Below are 26942 nucleotides of genomic sequence, written 5' to 3' on the forward strand. Positions count from 1 at the left end.
AGATAATGCATGTGAAGTGCTTGTAAATTGTAAGGTGCTATATAAGGTATTACTCTTGTTTTGAAATAATATAGTGTGAAAAAATGTGATATTTTAAGCAGGACTTTATAGCACATCATCAACAAAGTTAATACCATTTTCACTTCGAATATTATCGTAGACTTTGAACAATCTTCAATGATTTAAGCAAAGCTTTTCTGTAGAAGAGTGAACACAGGTTAAGTTACCAAAATTTCAAGACTAGTATCTTAAGACTATTCCATAGTTATAGACTCTGTTTCTTCATATATAAAGTAAGGGATAATAGGATCTCTGGGATTTATTTGAGTCCTTAAATTATATAATTCTATGATTTCATATTTATAACATAGCAAAATAGGCTTATATCTAAACATAAGTCAATCTGTTTATATAGCTGTATAAGTCACTGGCTAAAGTGGAAACCATAAGGCTTCAAGGGTTAAAGTAATAAAGCAGTCCAGGCCTAGCCTCTACAGCTTAATCCCTTTTTAGGCCACACTTTTTGATCCTGATTTAATGTTACATTTATTGTGTAATATATTAATAGGAATATTAGTTATATTCTAATTTCCCTGAGACAGTCTAGGCTTACACTTACTGTATTACTAGAATTTTAGTTTTGAAAAACAGTTTTTGAATAGGATGATTTTATAGGCTTATTAACATGGCAAACTTCTCTGTTGGCCAATAAACACATATTTCAAAACATATGTAATTTTAATTCTTTTTGGTGCCCCGTTTGCCTCTTAAGTATTCATATTTGGATGATAAGTAGATGATTACCCCATATAAGGCCTCTGAGCAGAGATCAGCAAAGTCAAGAACTGTCTGACTATTACAAGGAGCAGAAGATAAAGCAGATTTTGATATGACTGATGAAACATCAGAGGACCTTGTCTATAGGTGAATCACCTTGATTTCTATATAGATAATAAAAATCAAGTCTGCTGCTCATCAATGCAGGTGGGGGTGAGATTCCAGAGGAAATATGTGTTGGAGAACAAGGACTCCTAATTCTGAGTCCATATAATGTTGTTTCAGAGAAGGTTAAACTAATAATTACATTGGAACTTGACATGTGTCTAAGGATGTAATCAGTTCTGAGAAGAGATGTAGTTATGTTACTACACATGACCTTATTCAGGCAGACTGTAATTGTAAGTCTGTCTTACTTTAATAGAACTAACTGTACTTTATTTAAATAAAGATGAGATTTCTTTTGAAACTGCATGACCTGAGATTAAATCATGTCAGTAAAAACTGTACTGTCACTTACCTTTAGCTAGCATGTATGAAGATGTTTGGTTTGAAGGATGTTTAATAAGGAAAGGCCAACTGGATGATTTATATGAAGAAATGACATTTAGGATGAATTCTGGATGTTTCTCCAAATAATTCATCATTTAGAAGAAAATAAGGAAAGCTGAATTCTCTGTAATGGATATATAAAATTTAAGCAAAGGTGACAGTGATTTAGAAAGTAATTTTCAAGAAGCAAGTGAATTAATGAGTTGTACTGAATGAGTTGTACAGTGTTAGGTTTACAGCCCAATTCAAAGTTTGAATCTTTAAAAAAAGTGTTTAATTTCAAAAAGTCCCATAAAAAAACAAACACATTATCTTTTCTTCTGCTTTCTAAAATTTTCCCATATCATGGCATAACCATAATATTCACATGGCGCAGTGGGGCTAACAAAGGAGCCTGTGCACACTGAAGGTGATGTGAAAAGATGTTCTGAATTCTCCCTTGTTGTTTTTAATATGGTTACTAAGATAACAAAGTCATTTATTCACTAGGGAGTAGGGGAAAAAATAAATAATACTTTAGACTGCCAATACAAACAAATATATATACTCCAGTTCTGTAGGAAACTGTCAGTTAAACATTTGATGCAAGAAGAACTAAATCTTTTTTTTTTTTTTTTTTTTTTTTTTTTGAGACGGAATCTTGCTCTGTCACCAGGCTGGAGTGCAGTGGCGTGATCTCGGCTCACTGCAATCTCTGCCTCCTGGTTTCAAGCTATTCTCCTGCCTCAGCCTCCCGAGTAGCTGGGACTACAGGCGCATACCACCACACTTGGCTAATTTTTTGTATTTTAGTAGAGACAGGGTTTCACCATGTTGGCCGGGATGGTCTCAATCTCCTGACCTCATGATCCGCCCACCTCAGCCTCCCAAAGTGCTGGGATTACAGAGGTGAGCCACTGCACCTGACCAAGAACTAAATCTTAACAAGGAATTCAGACTTTTATATTCTCAAAAATCAGATGTTGGTCAGTTCCCCCCAAAACTAGAAATAAGTCCACAGAATTTTGATCCATTAATTAGATGGGATTTATCAGTTGCTTTTTTTTTTTTTTTTTGAGACGGAGTCTCGCTCTGTCGCCCAGGCTGGAGTGCAGTGGCGCGATCTCGGCTCACTGCAAGCTCCGCCTCCCGGGTTCACGCCATTCTCCTGCCTCAGCCTCCCGAGTAGCTGGGACTACAGGCGCCCACGACCGCGCCCGGCTAATTTTTTGTATTTTCAGTAGAGACGGGGTTTCACCGTGGTCTCGATCTCCTGACCTTGTGATCCGCCCGCCTCGGCCTCCCAAAGTGCTGGGATTACAGGCGTGAGCCACCGCGCCCGGCCTCGGCTATCAGTTGCTTTTTTGATATCCTCTACAAAGGGATGGAATGATAGCTGTTAGATAAAGCTGCAAAAACTCACCTGTTAAAAAATTAGAACCTGTCTCTAGCCTCAGATTCCCAGTCCAGACACCTAAAATAGGTGCCATACTACTTGTTAATAAGTAATGTTACAATAATATTGTCTGTTCTAATTAACATATGTTTTCTCTGTTATACTTCTTTATATGTATACATGTATGCATACACATATTTGTGGATATATATAATATATATAATATAGTTATATAAAAGCTCCAGTCACCAAGATATTTCTATAAAAGGACTTCACTATAGATTATCACAAAGCCTCAAGTTTCAGATGATTATATTCCATTAGATTAATTAGAAAAACAGAATGAATGATGACATGAGCAATTTTACCCCAACGGGCATCTGAAATTCAAATACTATGAGATATTGAAGGATGAACTTAGAAATGCTTTTTATCTCAAATGCTTCATGAGTGAAAGTAAAGCCACTATTAAATACCACAAGTCCCATTTGATGAAGAAAATACTTTACTGAGATAACGCATAGATTATATGATACTTTTTAAAGGAATAAAACCTATCAAAGACAAAGGTATAGAGAGAATGCCACAGAACTTGTTAGTGGTTAGTAAAGGGAGAAAATAAATATTAAGACGTTAGGGGCAGTTACTCTGAAGGCTTTATACCTCTGGAAAGAAACCTGACTCATTATAGAACAAAATAACAACACAAAACTACCATCTTTTAAAATGATATTTTTTCCCAGGAAACAAAAACTCTTAGAGATGTGTTTTATCTTCACCATCTCATGAAGGAAGCAATGGAGAAGAAAAAAGTAGGAGTCTAATTAAAGAACTTTCTTCTTAGACATTCTCTTTTCAGGCCTAAGGGTATACCAGAATCTTATTGGTACATCCCAAGAAGTGTGAGGATCTAGGTCCCCCAAATTTTCTCTGATGAACCACCACCAACTGTTGCTTATCTCCTGAAGTGAGAAGACTCTTAGCAGGGGAGGAAGTGAGGGGCCTTGGTATCTAAGTATAGAGAGGCCGCTTCTCACACTCCTGTATTTCAAAGGGAAGAGTAAGTCCAACAAACAGCAGCCACTGTAGTTGCTAATCAGAGAGTGGTATTCAACATGGAAGGACAAAGCTGATGCCATATTTTTAACGACTTATGCACAGGGATAAAAACACTGAATAGAGTTGAAAGAAACAGCACCAATTATGAATATTATTTATGTTAATTCTTTGGGTATAATTTTCCTCTTTGCCACTTTTAAGTCTATAGTGATTTCAGGATAAATTGGAGTCAAACTATAGGTCTAGAGGCCAACGATTTATTACAGTAACAAAGAGCATGTTGAAGCATGATATTGAAGTTGTATCGGATGCCCTCCTAAAGTCCTTTGATTCTGTATTTTAATTCTATTGAAGTGCAATTTCTGGGAAAGATACAAAGAATTTTTGTGTGTGACCTCAAATCATTATTTTATAGTTAAGTGTAGCATAAATCCAGGAAACACACTCTTACATATGGGGGTTATCATGTATAAATGTGTTTGAAAATAATTGTACTGTTCTTGTCAGTAGAAATTTATAAAGCAATCTGTTATAAACTAAATCATACCTCTTTCCAAGCCATCCTTCTGAAATCAGCTGACAAAAGAAGTTAAAGCCTAATTTCCCAAGATTCTTTGTCTTTTGACATGGTACCATCTCCTATCTCTGATTGTATTAGAGACTTTTGGAAAACAGGCTGCGAAGTTATTACCGTGTGATTTTGGTACATGTACTAATATCTGTATTATCCATTTTATTTTAACATCCAGTGAATTTCAGATAATTTCTTCAGATTGGCCTTTCGAAATGGGTCCTAAGTAAAACCTTAATTTTCAAAATTATCTATTATAGATATACTACAAAACAGAAAGAAATAAAATGGGCTTTACTTAATATACGTAAGGAGAATTTTTGTTCTCTCAATCTATCTGTTTTTAGAAGTAACATGTGTGGGGCCGGGTACAATGGCTCACACCTGTAATCTCAGCACTTTGGATGGCCAAAGTAGGAGGATCACTTGAACCCAGGAGTTCGAGACCAGCTTGGGGAACCTAGTAAGACCCTGTCTCTACAAAAAATAAAACATTACCTGGGTGTGGTGGTACATACCTGTAATCCTAGCTACTAGGGAGGCTGAGGTGAAAGGATGGCTTGAGCCCAGGAGTTTGAGGTCACAGTGAGCCATGATCACATAACTGCATTCCAGCCTGGGCCCCAGAGCAAGACTGTCTCTTAAAAAAAAAAAGTAACATGTTTGGGCTATTAAGCTAGGCCATGAAGAAGGCTGAATGATATCCTCCATTTATTCAATTGTCAAACTTCAAAATTTTTATTAGCTTATCAAAGCTAAATTCTAAGAAAGTGCATATGTATAAATTATATATGTGTTTATATATGTATATAAATGTATAAATGTGTATGCATATAATCTATATAGCTGTGGAAGAAACAAACTTGGGTATCAATTATTATCAAAATTCCTTATCCAATAGTACATCATTAATTTTTATTAACAGTCCAGGATTTGTTTAGCATCTTGTTTAACATTTGAAAATCAAAGCATAAACTTTTTGGTTCTCAAGGATAGTGCTATTAAAAGAAAATCTCGAACATCAGTGGTTAGTAATTTTTTACTTACAGAACAAAAACTTTTGAAATTTCATTGTGGGACTTAATCTATTTACATTCCTAAAACTGAGAATAATTAATGTACTTGAGATCCTTGTATGCTAGTATACATTCATAAGGTTCTACTGTTCTCATGAAACCATTTGATGGCAAACATATTCATTACGGTTTCAAAAGAAAACACCCTATTTGACTCACCGGAAAAACCTTTGTGATCTATATGCTATTATTTCTTCTTCTGCTGCTGAGCATGAAATACATTTGGGGTTGAAACAGGAGAGGAAAGAGATAGATTTATTAGGGGAATATCAACTTTTATGGCTCCCCTGCCCCCTCCACCTAAAATTAGGAGGTCAGTGAAAGAACTGCAAATGAATGTAAAGAGGAATATTTCCTGTACTACTGTAGAAATTTTAGAGATTAAAAACCCCTATGATTTGTTCTGTACCTTTTGAACAATGAATGACTCCCCCTCCCATCTATTTTCCAATTTTTACTATAAAATTTTATTTAGAATCAGGATCTAAAATTTTCCTTTGGTGTAAAAAATAGTTTTGCATTTTATGAAAACAATTGTCCTTTTAAAAATTAATCACATATATAATTGAATATATTGGTTGCATATAAGAAGAAAAGGTTTAAGGATTAAAGCATTCAAAGAACATTAATTTGGTGGAATTTCAGTCAATGTTATGGGATCATGTCAGAGATGAACCCTTCTTTTATCAAAATTCCAAAGGTGGATCCATATTTTATAAAATTTGATACCAAATAAGTTATGTTATAGGAATATTTCAATGTTGTCTCAAACATTGAAGAAAAAATTTAATATGGTCAAATTACATGAAAAGGCAAGAATATTGATCATGTTGATGGTATTTCTAATATTTGGAAAATGTTATAAAAAAAAGAAGTATAAATACTATTCAGATTCTGAAAACCATGGCAGACGCAAAATTAAATAAGGAGTAACAGTAACAAATGAATGAAAAATTAGACAAAAGCATATTAAATGACAAAACAGCAAAGCAAAAATAGAATTAAGTCATTAAGATTAAATAGTATACTGTTGTAAAATATATGAAAGTATTAAAAGTATTATAATTAAAAATGATTCTTATCCTAAATATGAAAATAAATATCAAATAATATGAAACATAACATCTAATAGTTTGTTAAGAAAAAATAACACAAAGCAGAGAAAATAAAAGACACCTCACTATTCCCAATGTGGTTATTATTTATGGAATGGATAAAACATGTTGTAGAAAAGGTCATTACAGTTAGATTAGCACATAAAAAACCAACATGCCACATCTACCTAAATAATTTTGTAGAAGAGCTGAAAAAGCAAATTTCATCAAATTTAGACAGTTTATAGTGGAATAACTGAGTATGGTGAGGTATTAACTAACACTAAGTTTCACAACGCGCAGCTTCTAGCTGGTTCGTTGAAGCTGGATCTCGGCCACACAAGGATCATTGGACAAGAAATCAGTTGAGCTGGACTAGAGCTGCCCAATTGTCTTAATAATGAATGCTCCACACTGTCTGTTAAGTAAAGAGAAAATATAGATCAGGAAGACTGAATGGAAACACACACACACACACACACACACACACACACACACACACGTTAGAACAGATGAGTGCAGACCATCAATCAACATTCACTAAATATTTGCAGAACCTTGGTACAAATTAAATTAGAATGTTACAAAGTGAGAGGCTAGCAATTAGGAGGGCTCCAGAACTCAGGAAAAGCTTGTCCCTGCTCTGTGAGAGCTTAGAATCTGTATTTGACAATCTCTAGTCTAGTGTTACAGTATATATGTTTAGTAAATAAAATGAGGGATGGGTCAGCACAGATTACGAGTTACAACATTTCCTTCTATTAGGTGTGTCTTAAAAACTTGTTTTTAAAAGGGGAATAGTGTTTTTTGCAGGAGGTTATTTAGAAAGCTGCTCAAAACCCTGGCAGGGCGCAGTGGCTCACGCCTGTAATCCCAGCACTTTGGGAGGCCAAGGCGGGTGGATCACGAGGTCAGGAGATCAAGACCATCCTGGCTAATGCAGTGAAAACCCGTTTCTACTAAAAATACAAAAAAAATTAGCCGGGCGTGGTGGCGGGCACCTGTAGTCCCAGCTACTCAGGAGGCTGAGGCAGGAGAATGGCATGAACCCGGGAGGCAGAGCTTGCAGTGAGCCGAGATTGTGCCACTGCACTCCAGCCTGGGTGACAGAGCAAGACTCCGTCTCAAAAAAAAAAAAAAAAAAAAGAAAGTTGTCCAAAACCCAAAAGTATCCTTTAAGTGGGCATAAGTAGGACAGGCATACAGGTACTTATGCTGTGTAATTCAGAAGAATTCCATATACCTGTGTCATCCTGGGATTTTTTTGTTGTTGTTGTTAATACTAGTTTGGGTCAAAGAATCAACCTAGTTACTACTACCTTTTTGGCAATTTGGGCCTAGGCCAGCTTCTAATTTAGGGAATCATGCTGTCCTAAGACATATTTTAAATTTTGAATAGGCTCAAAAATTTCCATATTTGTTCCACTATCTCTAGAGCAGCGCTGTCCAATAGAATGGCCCACATTGATGGGAATGTTTTACGATTACACTATTAAGTATGGTGGCCACTAGTTCCATGTGGCTGTTTAGCACTTGAAATGTGGTTAGTTGCAACTCAGGAACTGAATTTTTAATTTAATTTAAATTAATTTAAAATTGAAATTCAATAGCCTCATGTGGCTAGTGGGTACCATATTGGAGACAGCATGGCTCTAGTGGCTCAAATTTGTTGGGTTTGCTAAAACCAAACTCTACAGACTGGCCTAGATTTCCCTGGCCTGTTTAATACCATCCAGTACCATTTACCAATGTTCGTAACTGTATTCCCAGTGTCTAGAATAATGGCAAGCACAAGGTAGGTGCTCAGTAAGCATTTGTTGAATGACTAGATCTACTATGATAATACACAGCCATTCATACCTAGTTAACTACTTAGAGGTTATTGGCTGTAACCTGGTATATACTGGTCCTCTCAGGAGAAAATAGAGATACATGAAGTCAAACCATTTTATGTATGTGAAATTACTTGGTCAAAGCCTCAATGTGCTAGAGAGAACAAGGAGCAGTGCTAACTTCAGTATATTCATATATGAATAATTTAGGTTGATAAATATGGGAAAATGAGAGAACATGTCTCACTCTGTCACCCAGGCTGGAGTGCAGTGGCATGATCTCAGCTCACTGCAACCTCCGCCTCCTGGGCTCAAGCAATTCTCCTGTCTCAGCCTTGTGAGTAGCTGGGACTACAGGTGCATGCCACCATGCCTGGCTAATTTTTGAATTTTTAGTAGAGATGGGGTTTCACTGTGTTGCTCAGGTTAGTATCAAACTCCTGACCTCAGGTGATCCACCCACCTAGGCCTCCCAAAGTGCTGGGATTACAGGCATGAGCCACTGCTCCCGGCCAGAGAATGTAATATTTAATGGTAAGAGTGTCACTAAAAGTTGATAAGAGTGGTAACAGGGGAAAAATTAATGTCAGATAAAAAACTAAATTCAGATTTTATGCATGACTAAAAGATGGAAAGTGAAGATGTAGAAGTCTTGAAGAAATATATAGTAATCCCGGGCTGGGCGCCGTGGCTCATGACTGTAATCCCAGCAATTTGGGAGGCCGAGGTGGGTGGATCACCTGAGGTTAGGAGTTCGAGACTAGCCCGGCCAATATGGTGAAACCCTGTCTCTACTAAAAATACAAAAATTAGCTGGGCATGGTGGCATGCGCCTGCAGTCCCAACTACTCAGGAGGCTAAGGCAGGAGAATCACTCGAACCTGGGAGGCAGAGCTTGCAGTGAGTCAAGATCGCTCCACTGCACTCCAGCCTAGGCGACAGTGTGAGACTCTGTCTCAAAAAAAAAAAAAAAGAAAATAAATATATAGTATTCTCATTAGGCAGTAATAGAGCTTTGAAAAGGGTTTTGGCAGTGGAGAGAGAAATTAATACAGCTGATCCTTGAACAACATGGGTTTGAACTGCATGGGTGCACTTAATAAATATGTGTGAAGGTTTTGTTTTTTTTTTTTGTCTGAGACAGTATCTCACTCTTTTGCCCAGGCTGGAGTGCAGTGGCATGATCTCAGCTCACTGCAACCTCTGCCTCCTGGGCTCAAGCGATTCTCATGCCTCAGCCACCTGAGTAGTTGGGATTACAGTCATGTACAACCATTCCTAGCTAATTTTTGTATTTTTAGTAGAGACAGGGTTTTGCCATGTTGGCCAGGATGGTCTTGAACTCCTGGCCTCAAGTGATTCCCCTGCCTTGGCCTCCCAAAGTGCTGGAATTACAGGCATGAGCCACTGCGCCTGGTCACTTACATGTGAAGTTTTTTCAGTAAATATATCAGAAAATTCTTTGGAGATTTGCAACAATTTGAAAAAACTCACAGATGAGCTTTACTGCCCAGAAATATTGAAAAAGTTAATAAGGCACTTTTAAAGTTAGGCATGTCATGAGTGCATAAAATATATGTAGGGTCATTCTATCATTTACTACCATAAAATATACACAAATATTTAATAAAAAGTTGAAATTTATCAAAACTTCTACACACAGACACAGACATGGTGCCATTTGCGGTTGAGAGAAATGTAAACAAATGTAAAGATGCAGCACTATATCATAACTTCATAAAATTTACTGTAGTACATACTGTACTACTGTAAAAATTTCACAGCCATTTCCTGTTCTGTTGCAGTAAGCTCAAATGGTGAGCTCAAGTGTTGTGTCTGCCCAAAATACCGTGTGATGACAATCATCTCTGTGTGAGCAGTTCACCTCTCCAGTAAATAGCATGTCAAAGTAAAATTTAATCTCTCTCACTTTTCGCATATTTCTCGTGTTTAGTGCAATACTGTAAACCTTGAATAACACCATAGAACCCTTATGAAATGCCACTAGCGATGCAGGAAGTGCTCCCAAGAAGCAAAGTCATGACAATACAAGAAAAAGTTGAATTGCTTGATATATACTGCAGATTGAGATCTGCAGCTGAGGGTGCCCACCATTTCAAGACAAATGAATCCAGTGTTAAGGACCACGGCAAAAAAAAAAAAAAAAAAAAAAAAGGAAATTCATGAAGGCATTGCTGCAAGTATGCCAGTAGGCACAAACACCTTGCACTTTTTGCAAAATAATACCTTTTGATCTTGTATTGAAAAATGCAGATTTTATGTGGATGTGGGATTGCTATGGTAAGAAAGGCATACCTATAGACTCTAATATGATTCGAGAAAAAGCAAAGTCATTATATGATAACTTAAAGCAAAAGGAAGGTGAAGGATCTAAAGCTGGATAATGTAATGCCTCTAAAAGGTGGTTTGATAATTTTAGAAAGAGGTTTGGCTTAAAAAATGTCAAGATAACAGGAGAAACAGCTTCCAAAAGGCAGCAGATGAGTTCCAAGATGCCATTAAGAAAATCACTGAAGAAAAAGGATATCTGCCTAAACAGGTTTTTAATGCAGGCAGAAGTGCCATAGTCAAAAAACAAAAACAAAAACAAAAACAAAAAAAAAACAAACCCACAAAAGACTTATTTTAAGGAAGAGAAGCAAGCACTAGGATTTAAGGCAGGAAGGGAGAGGCTAACTCTAGTGTTTTGTGCAAATGCAGTCAGGTTTATGATCAGTACTGCCCTTATCCATAAAGCTGCTAATAACTGAGCCTTGAAGGGAAAACATAAACACCAGATGCCAGACTTTTGCACTGAAGGCATCAAAGTGATCTACTTGTCCCTAAGCACAATGCCTCTAATTCAACCACAGAGGGTCATAAGGACCTCTAAGGTGCATTACACATGATATTCTATGGAGAGAATTGTTAATGCTATGCAAGAGAACCCCAAAAGAGAGAACATCATGCAAGTCTGAGGAATTACAGCATTGAAGATGCCATTGTTATAGAAAAAGCTGTGAAAACCATCAAGCCTGAAATAATAAATTCCTACTGGAGAAAACTGTGTCTAGATGTTGTACCTAACTTCACAGGATTTACAACAAAGTCAATCAAGGAAATCATGAAAGAGATTATGGATATGGCAAAAATGGTGGAGGATTGAATGGTTTCAAGATACAGATTTAAGAAAAATTAAAGAGCTAATAGACACTACACCAGAGGAATTTACAAAAGACAACTTGATGGAGATGACTGCTTCTGAACTAGTACCAGACAATGATGAAGAAGACATAGAAGACGCAGTGCCAAATTGACATTAGACAGTCTGGTAGAAGGGTTCTGATCATACAAGACTGTTTTTGACTTCTTTTACAACAATGGACTTAGAAAACTCCCTTAGGAAGACAGTTTAGAGGACAAAGAGAATTGTGCTATAATTAAGGTAGTTGATAAGAGATGAAGAAATATATTTCTTAAAGAGACATTGAAAGATCAAACTGAAGGCAAAGAGAGTCACATCTTAGGAATAATAAAAGTTGAGGACAGGCTAGGTGACAGTATTGAATTAAATAAAATTTAAGAGGGCATGGACTAGCACAAGACCCTTGGGATTTGGCTAATAAGAAGCTGTCAAATATATCTTGGTAATTATCTTAAGATGAGTAGTTTGAATAGATTGCAATATTGAAGAAATAATTTCATATGTAATAATTTCATATGGAATAAAAAAGATACCCCTATATTCCTCCCCACACCTTTCTAAGACAGATAAATTAAAAATATTAATGATGTGTAGAATACAAAATCCTGCTACCTGCTCTCATCATATGTCCTGAAAGTAGAGGAAGATGTTATCTAAAGAATGTTTAAAAAACTATTTTGTAAGAGATTAAGGTGTCATAAGTTGAATTTTATGTCATGAAAAGTACACTGCCTATCCATGTAGTCTAGGTTCTAAGGGAAAAGAAAAAACATTAGGTAAAAGGAGAAAAGAATGTTCAGTTAGAAGGAATGATAGACTCAGAATGCAAGGAAAGTAAGTGCTCAAACTAAGAATGGAAAACCATAATTGGATATGAAAATAAAACAGTAAGATTTTTCCCTATAAAAGAAGTGTAGGATTTACTCAGAATACTGTATCAATCAATCCTCATCCTTACACAGGAATGAATGAATATCTCAAATTACCTTTTACTTACACTTTCCCCCTACTTAAGTATTTTGGCTAGGAAGGGCTTATGGCAAATGTAAATATCAAAACAGCCCAGAGGCTCAGGGTCAGATAATCCATGTTAAACTAAAAAGTAGATTTAAAAGATATAATTAAAAATGAAATTATAACAAATGAATTTATGCTATATTTCATATTATACTTTAAGAGGATACATTAACCTGTTAATGGATTAACTCAAGGGTCATAAAACTATGGACAGCAGGTCAAATCTGGCTCATCACCTGTTTTATAGATTAAGTTTTACTGGAACACAGCCTTACTCATTGTTTCTGTTATGTCTATGGCTACTTTCATGCTACAATGGCAGAGCTGGGTAGTTTTGATAGCAACTATGTATTTAAGCCTGTAAAACTGAAAACATTTACTATTGGGCCCTTTTGTGACCCCTGGTTTAACCTTTCTAGGCTGGAAAGAAATTTTGAGGCTGAGAACTTCTGATATACTATGAAAGGAAACCTTAATAAGGTGCTTTAAGAGCATAGGGTGAACATATTCTTGCTATGGACTGAATGTTTGTGTCCCAGCCACATTCATATGTTAAAGCCCAGTCCCCAGCGTGATGGCATTTGGAGGCGGGATCTTTGGGAGGTAATTAGGTCATGAGGGTGAGCTATCATGAATGGGATTACTGCCCTTGTAAGACGAGACAGGAAAGAGCTTGCTTCTGCTCTCTCTGCTTTTCACCTTGCAGAAATGAGAAGACAGACATCAGCAAACCAGAAAGTCAGTCCTTAACAGATAATAGACCTCCCAGCACCTCAGTGTTGGACTTTCCAACCTTTTTGTCTCCAAAACTTTGAGAAATAAATGTTTGTTGCATAAGCTACCCAGTCTATGATATAGCTGTTATAGCAGCCTGAACTAAGACAACTTTATAATGTGGGAATAATTTATTACCAGACTTAAATATATTGGATTCACTTTAATTAAATGAAAATACAAATCAGAAATAACAAGTTTAATAGAAACCTTGAGAGAAAGAAGCTATAAAACACTAGTGCTTTTGAGACTAAAAGAACAAGATTAACTAGACATATGTTAAGATATTTAGGAAGATAAGTATTTGTGCACTTGCTACCATGGTTAAGTTAAATCTGTATTTATTCTGTGTTTTACTGTTAGTTGAAAAAAAAATGGTGAGGGGACATCCTTGCCTTGTTGCTGACTAATAGTATTTATTCATCTCAAAATAGAAAAGTGATACCTTTGAGTCACAAATGTTCACATAAGAATTTTTAGAAATGCACATTATGGTACTTATAACTTAACCTGATATCCTAGAGAAGATCTATTGATATTTCCCTCATTTATTCCTTTTACTTGTTTCCAAAACAAGATAATTTAACTTAGGTCCTGCCAGTTTCAATAAAAAGTACAACTGAATTTTGCCATATTTAAAGGAAATAGCCAATGACAATTCTAAAGTAACAGTTAAAGTTACAAGAAAATTATGGGCTCAGGTCATGAAGAAAGCTGAAAGTTATCTTGAGGGTAAGGTCTTATTAATTGTATTTATAGCACTGCAAAATTATTCTTCAATTGTCGTGCTCAATGGACGTTTGATGAACTACTGAGGATGAGCTCTTACTTAAGGCTTGTCATATGGTAGAACCCATATGTTATTTCTATGTGAAGGGCAACTTATTTATGTGATTTATAGTTAACTAATGGCCCATAATACATGAAGATTCGGCCATATTTGACAGTATGTAGCAATATGTAACAGAAATGGCAATAATAACTTAAATCCTTAAGTAAAGTTTTATTTTAGCTGTTTTTTTTTTTTTTTTTTGAGACAGTTTTGCTCTGTCACCCAGGATGGAGTGCAGTGGCATGATATTGGTTCACTGAAACCTCTGCCTCCTGGGTTCAAGTGATTCTCATGCCTCAGCCTCCCGGGTTGCTGGTATTACAGGCATGCACCAGCATGCCCAGCTAATTTTTTTTTGTATTTTTAGTAGATGCAGGGTTTCACTGCATTGGTCAGGCTGGTCTCGAACTCCTGGCCTCAAGTGATCTGCCCACCTTGGCGTCCCACAGTGCCGAGATTACAGGCATGGGCCACTGTGCCTAGCCTATTTTAGCTATAGTTGTAATATCATCCTCCAATTAAACAGATACATTTTTTTTTTTCAGATTAGAAGGATAAACACACTGATCTGATTTTTTATTTCTGTTCCTTATTTTTAAGAAACTTACTTAAGGAGCAGCATTCAAAAATGAGAAAAAAAACTTACCAAAAGTCAATATAGGAAGTGAAAATAAAGGGAAGTGAAGTAATGTCTAGCTCATATAAGCATTATGTGAATAAGACAAAATTGACAGTATGGAACAGAAGAGATATCCTATAAATATTTTTTAAGTAAAAATTATTTGACCAAACTTTAAAGTTGAATGAGGAGGCCTTTAAATAAACCTTGGTTTAAGTTTCCAGGATGACATGAAGAACTCTTCCTTAAAGGTTTACAAGAAGAAATAGGCAGCTACTTTCACATTGCAATGAAGAGCTACTACAGTTTGGGTTAGGAATATCTCATTGCAGAAAGAATTTATTCTGCAAAGATAAAGTGTTCTGCAATGTACAAATACTTTTAAATTTGTTATTATTTTGAAGTTTAAATATAAACAAAAAATACAACGCTCTTTAATAACACTGGTTCTTGAATGATATACCTAAGGTCTAAAGTTCTTAAGAAAGAATGGCAAAGAAAATGTATGGAATGGAATTTTATCTCAATGTATTTTATCTGATTTAGTTGTACACAAAGAAACTAACTGAAATTGATAGAATTCTATTTAAAGTCTGCATGATGAAAAAGAAAGCAGAAAATTACTGCAAAAAATACACTAAACATTCTCACGAAGTGAACCATTGAGACGTAATTATTTCCAGGTTATATGATACATTTGAGGTAAAAGTTATTGTAAAATTTATTTTAAAAAATGGATAAGATCAAGGGGAAATGTGATCTATTTTCTCTCTTTAGAAGCTTTTGGAATTTTTCTATTATTCCTACCATTCTGAATTTTTTTCTATTATTCCTGCCATTCTGAAATAACTGGCCTTAGTATGAGTCTTTTGCAGTAATCGTGGCAAGTAGTTGGTAGGCCCTTTCAATTTAGAGACTCTTGTCCTTAAGTTTCTAGGAGTTTCAGTTTAGAGACTTTCAATTTAGAGGCTCTTGTCCTTAAGTTTCTTGTATTAATTTATTGATAATTTCCTCCAAATGATTTTCTCTATTCCTCTTTCTCCAATTTAAAAAATATTGGACTTCTTGGATTAATCTAATTTTATCTTTTCTCTATTATTATTCACCTCAGTCTTTTTTGATGCTACTTTCTGAAAACTTTTGCCTTTAATATTTAACTCATACATAATTTATTTCAGTTATCACATTAGTGAAAAAACTAGTGACATTTTAGAATAAGGTGTATAGTTTAGAAGACTGTACTGATGTTCATTTCCTGTGCCAGTGCCCTCTAGCCAAAGGATGAAGTAGGTGAAGGATATACAGAAACTATAATTTCTATAACTTCTCAGTAAATCTGAAATTATTTCAAAATGCAAGGCTAAACAAATTAAAAGGACAGATGTTTGAGAGAAAAAGTATCAGGCTGTCTATGCATGTACCACTTCTCATTAGTTTTTGCCTATTCCGGAGAGGATATTAATTGTAGTTTCTTTGACATTTTCTTCTGCTCCCTGCATTGTATGTTTCTTATGAATTTCTTTTTTTCTGTTTATTTTGTTCTCTCACTCTAGAGGTTTTCTTCTAACGGGCTGCATGTTCATAGTTAAGAGGGACGCACTAAAATCCTAATGGGAAGTTCTTTGCGCATGGTTTGTCAGGGATCTTCACTGCGAGGATTTAAGAGACCAGCTAACTTTTTCTCCATGGTAGAAAGCATGCTTGGATTAGAATCCTGGATCTGCCCCTTACTCAACTATGCTACTGTGGGCAAGTTACTTTTTAAGCTTAAAGTGATCAAAGTTAACACTGCCAGTAATTAGACATATTGGCATCTCATATCCCCTGATATGACACACTGATAAGGGCATATCACCTCTGTGATATTATTGTCCCAAATTCATAACCTTTATCTAATTAAGAGAAAACATAGGCCAAACTCAAAGTGAAGAGTGTTCTACAAAATAATCAGTTTTTAAAAAAAGAATCAAGGTCATGAAAGACAATAAAAGACTATGTAAATGCCACAGATTGGTAGAGAATAAGGAGACATGACAAATTAATGTAGGATCTTAGATTAGATCCTAGAACAGAAAAAGAACATAAGTGAAGAAAATGGTGAAGTTTATACTTTACTTAATAGGTCTGTAGTTTACTTAATAGTACTTTATGAATGCTAATTTCTTGGTTTTGCTAATTGTTTCGATTATGTAAGCTGTTAAAATTAGAAGTTGAGTGAAGAGATACATGAACTCTATGTATTATTTTTACAACCTTTCTGTAAGTGTAAAATTATTTTAAAGTAAAATGTTAAAAAACAGGTTAAAAAGGCCAAGGACATTTGATGAGATGGGATGATGGGGGAAAGATAACTGCCAGGATATCTATGCATGGGTTGCCTCTCATTAATTTTGCTTGAGGCATGATGAATTCTTTTTTGATTTGTAAATTCAAGTCACAGTGTTTTTGTTTTTGTTTTGCTGTTAAAATTTCTGCACATTCTTTTCGTTCCATTTATTCTGTATTCTTTTCTTGAGAATTACTATTTTTTGGTTGGACCTGTCTCTCTGCTCTCTCTATTCTAGCATTTTATCTCATCATTTCATCTTTCATGTTATTGTCTTTTACATTCTGGAAGAATTAAAAATATCCTTCTCTATCAAGGATTTCATTTTCTTATGTGACTACTGGCCCATTATGACAAAGGCAAATATGATTCTTTCCATCATGGCAATAGTTTTTGGACAGTATTTTCTTACACTAGCCAGCAAGCATTTCATTTTTCCTATTTTTCAGTTTGCAATTGTTTTTAAAAGATCTATTACTGAGAATATGGGATATATCTTAAAAATTATATTTAATTTCCTCTCATACATATGTTCTTATACATATATACATATTTATACTATTCATCCTTGCCTTCAATGTAGTGCCATATTCAATTTTTTTTTCACAGAATCCATATAATATAAATATATACTTTTCTGTTTACTCATCCTTGAATGGGGATCTACCCATGACAATTAGAACTGGTGTCACAAACACTTGATTCTCCTTACTGTGCTATGTCCCCTCTTTTAGATTTACATCAAAAAAGAGGCTTGGTGGACACAGAACCTACACAATTTCTAATGTCTAAGTGGATGAGCATTTATTGCTCCTCCTGCTTCATTCTTTATGAGTAAAAAACTTATTCTAGAGAATCTGAGGCTGTCTATTGTTTGACTATGTATAGCATACATGAAAATTTATACCCTCCTTATATATTCAGAGCTACAAAGCACCAGCTTTTCCTGCCTCTGCTGTCTAGATTACATTGCTTTATACTTGTCCTTCCTAGGTTTTTCAGAATACAACACAATTTTAGTCTCTAAATTGATTTACAAGAAGTATTAATGATACTCAAATGAGGAAATGGTTGGGAAAAAGATACTGGTAGTGGAATCTTTTTGTGAAGTAGAGATAGTTGCTAATTTTTAGGTAAGTGCATGCTCCGGGCCTCTGAACTAGAAGCAGATAGTGGTAGTAGTTCAGATCCCTCTCCAATTTATTTCTGAATCACACTTTGTAGACCACTACTTGTGTTTTTCATTTAAGTCCAATCAGTCCTTTAACTAGAAGAAATTCCTTATAGCCTGGGCAAGTGGTTAAATATGATCCTTAATAGCTGTATGTTTTCATCGATTGTTAGTAGACATGGGAGTTAAATAAAATAGACACTGAATTTAATCCATATAAGAACAATTTTATTAGATACTTATATTAATGCAAAAATGTAAAAACACTGTAAGAAAACCGAAACACTTTAGAATTCTCCACTCATACCCTTCATACCTTGGGATTTGATATTTATCTTAGAAATATAATAGTTCATATACCCAGAAATACAGATTTCCCTTTTGTTCCTTCCTAGTCTAATTCAGTGGGATAATTTTGACGTTATGTGGTTTTGCTTTTTTTGACTTTAAAACTTAATTCTCTTTTTTTTCTTTTTCAAAATTACAGATGGGGTCTCGCCATATTGCCAGGCTGGCCTCAAACTCCTGGCTCAAGTGATCCTCCCGCCTTGGCCTCCCAAAGTGCTGGGGTTCAGGTGTGAGTTACCACACGTGGCCTAAAACTTGTTTCTGTGTGAGATGTTACTGCTGAATTAGGGAATGATGGCCCTAATTAGTATCATATTTATCTAGTTACCTCTATATTGGTCTGTTTTGTATTTACTAGTTTTTGTATTTGATTTGACAGAGTATGTAAGCTGTGGCTTACAGTCAATGAGTAATTTCTGGTAAACAGTACTTCATAGCAGTTAGACTTGTGCTTCGAACTCTGCATAAGGTTTCTATTTTATGGAATAGATTTGTTGCTTCAAGATAGTTTTGACATCTGAAATTCCTACTTTGGGATATCCTTGATTAACATTCATAAAGTTGTAATCATTAGAGTTTTAAAAATGAGTTTTACACTTATAAAAACAACAACTCTTCCAAAGAATATTTCCACCTTTCTATTTTAAAAGTCACCAAGATTTTTGGTACTAGAGAAAATTTGCATTGGAAGTAAAAAAAGGCTAATGTTTCAAATGTCATTCACTAATATTTTAATATTAGTAATATGTTCTAGAAAAAGATTGTTTTGTAATGTAGAACAACATTTGTATATTAAGATTTCCATGTTATAATACAAATGCAGTATAAATAAAAATAGATAATTTGCCACATAGTAATACATGCATATTAAAGCACTTCCACAGCATTATACAGTTCTAGAAAACTACAGAAGTGGTTTTGGAGTTTCTGTCTCTGAGTGGGGCATCATTTTGTATTGAGGGTCACTAAATCACCTAAAGAAAAATATTGAGTATAAAATGCATAGAACATTTAACCTTAAAAAGTAAAAATGAGAAACACAAAATTCTACATAATTGTCTTGTGTTTCAGTTTTGACTTTGGAAGTCTATTTTTTTTGTCTCTAACAAAAGAGGAATTGGTAATTATTATTATTTTTTAATTTTAGAGATCTACATGGTCCCACTCTGTTGCCCAGACTAGAATGCAATGGCGTGATCATAGCTCACTGTAACCTTGAAACTTTGGGCTCAAGTGATCAGCCTGCCTCAGCCTCCTGAGTAGTTAGCACTATAGGGGTGCACCACCATGCCCGGCTAGTTTTTAAAATATTTATTTTGTAGAGGCAGGGTCTCACTATGGTCTCAAACTCCTGGCTTCAAGCAATCCTCCTACCTTGGCCTCCCAAAGTGCTGGGATTACAGGCATGCCCCACCACACTTGGCCAGAATTGGTAATCTTTATATGACTATATTGAAGAGTAAGATACCAGTTTCTCCGTACAATTTCTGATGTTACCTAATCACAGATCTAAGAAAATTTAGAGAAATATATACTCTTAAGCTAGAAGAATTAAATTTTAAGAAAGTTTAACATTAACATCCTTTGGAAATTTCTCCTATCCAAATACCACCCACCACTCCGTCCTCTATTCAAAATATTCAGTTTGTATAATTGTATAAATTATACAATTTCCATCACTTGTGATACAGCTGTCTCTCAGTAACTGAAAATAACTATCACTTACATAATATGGCACAGCAATATCAGCCATTTCTGCAGAAGTATATTTGGAGTAAATGTTAATGACAGAAGAAGTTTGTTTTAGATATTCTAACAATACTAAAAATGAAGCCTCTATAAGTAATGTTTAGTAACACTGTAGGTTTTGACAATATGTCAAAATTATTGTTTTATTTCATGTTTGGTGTATAGTGGTAAAGTCAATGAAGGTATGCAGTGAGTGATAATGGCGGTGAGTGGTAATGGGGTGAAGGGACACGAGAAGATCGGGAGGTTCCTTAAAGTAGACTGTCTTGGTATTGAGTTCAACACATAGGATGGGCCAGAACATAAATATGAGTGTGAAATAGCTAATATCCATTATTTTAATGCAAAGACCATGCCTATCTTCCTCACCAAAGTACACTGTATACAGAATTCATATTACCATCTCAACAGTTGCTCTTTACTGCAGATAAAGTTCATTTCCTTAAAGGGATGATGCAAGAGTTTCACTAAGAAACTTGTTCATGAGGGAATAGGAAGAATTCCCTGCTACATAGTAGATAGTCAAAATATATTGAGGATATACATGGGTATAACTAGATTATCATTCTTTGGCCTGAATCTGACTAAGAAGGCATGAATATGATTCCCAAACTGGAAGAGGAGATCATTAATTGTTTTCATCTCCCCATAAATGTCACATGTCATCAACATAGATAATAAAAATCAGAGTACTGTATATTAAATATCTAGAATAGGCAAATTCATATAGATAGAATATAGATTACAGGTTACCAGGGACTAGGGGTTGGGAAGAAGCACGAAGGAGGAGTTTTTGCTTAATGGGTGCAGAGTTTCAACCTGGGGTGAGGAAAAGGTTTGGAAACAATGGTGATAGTTGCATAGCATTGTGAAAGTAATTAATGCCACTGAATTGCACACTTAACAATGGTTGAAATAGAAAAATTTTAAGTTGCATATGTTACCACAACAAATAAAAAAATGACCATTATAGTTAATTTAGAATTATGTTTCCTTCACACGAAAGAATTTGCTAATTCTGTACTTCTGATCACAAATATGACGTAAATATCCAAAGTTGTTCCTTTCTAGAAGAGAAAGTTGGAAAACTTGAAATACAATGGAAGAAATACAGAGTAAAAAGTCAAAACAAACTTCTTACTTTAATTGGTTCAGGCTGCATCACAGGCGCAGGCATACTGATGGCACTTGGAGCATAAACCTGGTGATATGTTGCTTGAACTCCATGATCAGAATAAGGCTATTACAAAAAAAGAGAGAAAAAATATCACCTTTCATTTATTAATTCAAAATATTTACTCAGCATTTACAATATACTAATCATCTAGCTATACAATGTAGAAACAGTTAAAAACACATTCCCTTATGTTTAATTTTATAATCTGATGAGTTAATATAATGAATTAGCTTATAATCTGATGAGGGAAATAGTAGTCAGAATGATCATAAGTTCTATAGACACATATAGGGATACAATAGGCAAGGGAAGAGATTATGTAAATGCAGTTATAGCTTGTCCAGCAGATGGTGGTACCATTCACTGAATATAGAACACAAGGAAAGCTCAATACTCATGTAATTGTGTGTGAGGGGTTGGAGAGAAGGAGTTAGGTTTGTGATATACAAAATTTGTGGTATTTGTAGGAATTCTAGTAGAGGTATACTGTTGATAGATGTGGCTCTAGACCAGCACTGTCAAATAGAAATATAATGTGAGCTACATATGTTATTTAAAATTTTCCCATTGTCATGTTAGAAAAGTAAAAAAAAAAGGTTGAATTAATTTTTAATAATGTCTTTTATTTAAACTAATACATATTAAATATTATCATATAAAAGTACAATCAATTTAAACATTAGCAAGATGTTTTACATTCTTTCTTCATGCTGTGTCTTGAAAACCCAGTATGTATTTTACACTTAGGGGACATCTCAATTCTGTCTTACCACATTTCAAGTGCTCAATTGCCACATGTGGCTAGTGGCTATTGTAGTGGATAGTGCAGTCTAAAACTCAGGAGTGAGACTGGGGCTAGATATATGGCTAGGGATGATAACATCAGAGTGAGTATATGTGGTGAAAGAATGGAGAACCAAATATGAAATCTGCTTAAAAAGGAAAACAAAAGGAGGTAAAAGCATTGCCAGAAGAGAGTAGTATTATGGAAACCAAGGGTAGGAAGAGTTTTAGAGAGTAGGTACAATGTCTCTGGGACGTCAAATAAGATTAAAAAGAAAGGAAAGTTTGTGTCGGTTAGAAAGTCATTGAGGACCTTTACCCAATGCAGCCTCAGCAGAAAGGTAATGAAGTAGACTTCAGCAGGTGAGGAGTGAATGGGTAGTGAAGTAGCAGAAATTCTGAATGTAAACTACTTTTTCTAGAAGCTTGGCTTTGAAAGGTAGCAGAAAATTAGGGAATTGGTGGGAGTGTGTGTCACAGGATAATATTGCCTCTTACAAGGTGCTGGTATACAAAGAACCTTGTATACCATATCTCTAGTCTTTACATCAATCCTGCAAAATAGTTTTTCCTGATATCCTCATTTTACAAATAAGGAAATTATGAAAGCAGGACTATGAAGGGTTAAGTAATTCCTCAAAGTAACACAGTTAGTAAGTGGTGAAGCTGTAAACCAATGGAGAGAAGAAGACTTCAAATACAAGAGAGAAAAAGAACAGTAGATGGAATGAGGTCCCTCAGGAGGAGGGAACTGATAGCAAGTGATAACAACTAGACTGCAAGTGGTAGAAATAACCTTGGACAAGACTGAATGTCACTAAATAAATATAAGAAGCTAAGGATGAGTTAGGATACAGGTAAGTTTGTGTTTCAGGGGTTGGAGCCTGAGTTGGTTTTCACAAATTGGTTCTTTCTTACTCTGCAAAACAGAAGGCAAAGCTATATTCTCAGAATGACATGGGCAGGTGGTGGAGTGGGTGCAATCTGGTAGTACTGGGGACTCGGCAAAAGTTTAAAATAATCATGGTTACTTTTTTTTTTTTTTTAAAGGAAATCTGACTATAACACTCACAAGAAAAGTCCTGAAGTTCTTAATTTTAGGGAAAAAAAACACTTCAACTGTAAACCATCCCACTCTATTCATTAAGTTATATATTAGTCAGACTATACCCGCTACTAGAAACAATACCAAAACAAAAACACGCAAATATTTTGTATGGAAATACCACACAAAGTACAAGTTTTAAGGTAATGATGAGCAATATTTTCAGAAAAGCTTTATTAGATTCCATTAAATAGTGCATATATTCTGATGGTAAGTATCTGATATCAGGAATTAAAAATATGATCTAATGCCAAAAGAGATTCTGACAAAAAATCAAATGTAAAACCATTCTTATCTCACTACCTGTCCTTGCAAACCAGAAAACAACAAAAAGAACAAAATATAGATTTTTAAAATGCCATCATCAATTAAAGAAGAAAATGCCTATGACTCCCAAACTATACACAATGTAGAATGTCTGCCAAGTGCTGTGCAAGTTGGACCAACATAAGGGAGGATTCTGAAGCCTCCTTAGGCTTCAGAAAGGATAAAGATTTCCCTAGAGGTCGATGTTCTGGAAGACCTCCTCAGAGATACTTTAGAGTCTTGAGTGCAGAAGTATGTACTGGTCAGGGTGAGGTAGAAGCACAAAATATCTCCACAGAGACCCTATTAATAATTAGGATAATAATTAAAATAATAATCCTGACTTAATAACAGGGGAGGCAGAACTGATGGATACATCATGTTTCTACAATTTTTCTTGTCTACTACCTAGCCTGAGGAATACTACTGCTGGAGGTGAAGCAGGGGGAAAGTGGCAAAGGAAGTAGCAATTGCCACATCCCAATACAGAACCCCTGTGATAAAAAGGGCTTTACAAGGAACAAAAATGATCTCTGGCAAGGATGTGGAGGAAAGGGAATCCTTGTACACTGCTGGTGGGAATGTAAATTAGTATGGCCATTTTGGAAAATAGTAGGGTGGTTTCTCAGAAAATTAAAAATACTATCATGTGATCTAGAAATTCCACTACTGTGTATACACATCCAAAGGAAATGAAGTGAGTATGTTAAAGAGATATCTGCATTTCCATGTTCACTCCAGCATTATTTATTTATTTATTTATTTATTTATTTATTTATTTTTTTTTTTTTTTTGAGACGGAGTCTGGCTCTGTCGCCCAGGCTGGAGTGCAGTGGCGCGATCTCGGCTCACTGCAAGCTCCGCCTCCCGGGTTCACGCCATTCTCCTGCCTCAGCCTCCCGAGTAGCTGGGACTACAGGCGCCCACAACCGCGCCCGGCTAATTTTTTGTATTTTTAGTAGAGACGGGGTTTCACCGTGGTCTCGATCTCCTGACCTTGTGATCCGCCCGCCTCGGCCTCCCAAAGTGCTGGGATTACAGGCGTGAGCCACCGCGCCCGGCCTCCAGCATTATTTATAATAGTCAAGATATGGAACCAACCTTAGGCTCCATCAATCGGTGAATGGATAAAGAAAATGTAGTACCTATATACACAATGGAATACTGTTCAGCCTTAACAAAGAAGGAGATCCTGTCATTTATGACAACATGGATGAACCTGGAGGACATTATGCTAAGTGAAATAAGCCAAGCACAGAAAGACAAATACTACATGATTTCATTTATATGTAGAATGTGAAAAAGTTGAACTCATAGAAGCAGAGAGAAGAATGGTGGTTGCCAGGGGCTGGGGATGGGGAGTGAGATGGGAGATGTTGGTCAAAGGGTAAGAGTTTCAGTTCTAAAGGAAGAATATGCCCTGGAGATCTACTGTATAGCCTGACTATAGTTGATAATAACGTATTATATACTTGAAAATTGCTAAGACTTAAGGTACCTTCAACGTTCTCACCGCAAACAAAAAAAAGGATAACCATGTGAGGTGATGGATGAGCTTGATTGGGGTAATCATTTCACAATATGTACATATATCCAACCATCATGTTATACACTGTAAATGTATACCATTTTTCGTTATTTACAATTTAGTAAAGTTGAGGAAAAAAAGAAAAAAGCAACCATAAAAAAATAGGTGGGGTAGGCCAGGGTGCAGTGGCTCATGCCTGTAATCTCAGCACTTTGGGAGGCTGAGGTGGGTGAATCATGAGGTCAGGAGATGGAGACCATCCTGGCTAACATGATGAAACCCCATCTCTACTAAAAATACAAAAAATTAGCTGGACTTGGTGGCACACGCCTGTAGTCCCAGCTACTTGGGAGGCTGAGGCAGGGGAATCACTTGAACCCAGGGGGCAGAGGTTGCAGTGAGCCGAGATAGTGCCACTGTACTCCAGCCTGGGTGACAGAGTGAGAGTCCATCTCAAAACAAAACAAAACAAACAAACAAAAATGGGGGGGCATGAAACAAACAATAAAGAAATCCTAGTAAAAGTATTGATAGTAAATATTAAGATCCAACTGTGGAAATTATTGTTTCAGAACAAAATTATGTATTACAAAAGTAATAAAACAATGGACTTAAATTGGGAGGTAAATGCTAATTTCATAATCTTTAATGACACTGATTTAAGACATACTATGCCCATGGTACTGGTACCAAAACAGACACAGATCAATGGAACAGGATAGAGAACTCAAATAAGACCACACATATCTACAACCATCTGATCTTCAACAAACCTGATAAAAAAAAAAGCAATGGGAAAATAATTCCCTGTTTAATAAATGGTGCTGGGGAGGTCCAGGGCAAGATGGCCAAATAGGAACAACTGTGGTCTGCAGCTTCCAGTGAGACCAATGCAGAAGGTGGGTGATTTCTGCATTTCCAACTGAGGTACCCAGCTCATCTCACTGGGACTGGTTAGGCAGTGGGTGCAGCCCATGGAGGGTGAGCAGAAACAGGGTGGGGTGCTGCCTCACCGAGGAAGCACAAGGGGTCAGGGAACTCCCTTCCTCAGCCAAGGGAAGCCATGAGGGACGGTGATATCTGACCCAGATACTATACTTTTCCCATGGCTTTTGCACCCGCAGACCAGGAGATCCCCTTGGGTGCCTACACCACCAGGGCCCCGGGTTTCAAGCACAGAACTGGGCGGCCATTTGGGCAGACACTGAGCTAGCTACAGGGTGTTTTTTGGTTCGTACCCTAGTGGTGCCTGAAACCCCAGAGAGGCAGAACTGTTCATCCCCTGGAAAGGGAGCTGAAGTCAGGAGCCAAGTGGTCTTGCTCAGCAGATCCCACTTCCATAGAGCCCAGCAAGCTGAGACCCACTGGCTTGAAATTCTTGCTGCCAGCACAGCAGACTGAGTCAACCTGGGACACTCGAGCTTGGTGTGGGGGACGGGTATCCACCATTACTGAGGCTTGAGTAGGCGGTTTTCCACTCACAGTGTAAATAAAGCCACCAGGAAGTCTGGACTAGGCGGAACCCACCTCAGCACCACAAAGCCACTGTAGCCAGACTGCCTCTCTAGATTCCTCCTCTCTGGGCAGGGCATCTCTGAAAGAAAGGCAGCAGCCCCAGTCAGGGGCTTATAGGTAAAACTCCCATCTCCCTGGGTCAAAACACCTG

At 36.2% G+C, this 26942-nt stretch overlaps 2 protein-coding genes across 5 annotated transcripts in view; one reads left to right on the forward strand and one right to left on the reverse strand.

The window, feature by feature from the left end:
• Nucleotides 1-18941, forward strand: part of LOC105468144 (methionyl-tRNA synthetase 2, mitochondrial) — a 37625-nt gene extending 18684 nt beyond the window's left edge. The window contains exon 2 of the mRNA XM_071073136.1: nt 18768-18941. The gene's annotated coding sequence lies outside the window, so the exon portion shown is untranslated. The remainder of the gene's footprint in view (nt 1-18767) is intronic.
• LOC105468143 (boule homolog, RNA binding protein) overlaps nt 6590-26942 on the reverse strand; it is a 60375-nt gene continuing 40022 nt past the window's right edge. For all 4 annotated transcript variants that reach the window (XM_011718182.2, XM_011718183.2, XM_011718184.2 and 1 more), the window contains 2 exons: nt 21519-21617; nt 6590-6922 (listed from right to left, as the gene is read on the reverse strand). In XM_011718182.2, the coding sequence (XP_011716484.1) occupies nt 6899-6922; nt 21519-21617 (123 nt within the window). In that variant the 3' untranslated portion in view covers nt 6590-6898. The remainder of the gene's footprint in view (nt 6923-21518; nt 21618-26942) is intronic.

The sequence above is a fragment of the Macaca nemestrina genome, chromosome 11 (genome assembly GCF_043159975.1).
Source record: "Macaca nemestrina isolate mMacNem1 chromosome 11, mMacNem.hap1, whole genome shotgun sequence".
NCBI lineage: Eukaryota > Metazoa > Chordata > Mammalia > Primates > Cercopithecidae > Macaca > Macaca nemestrina.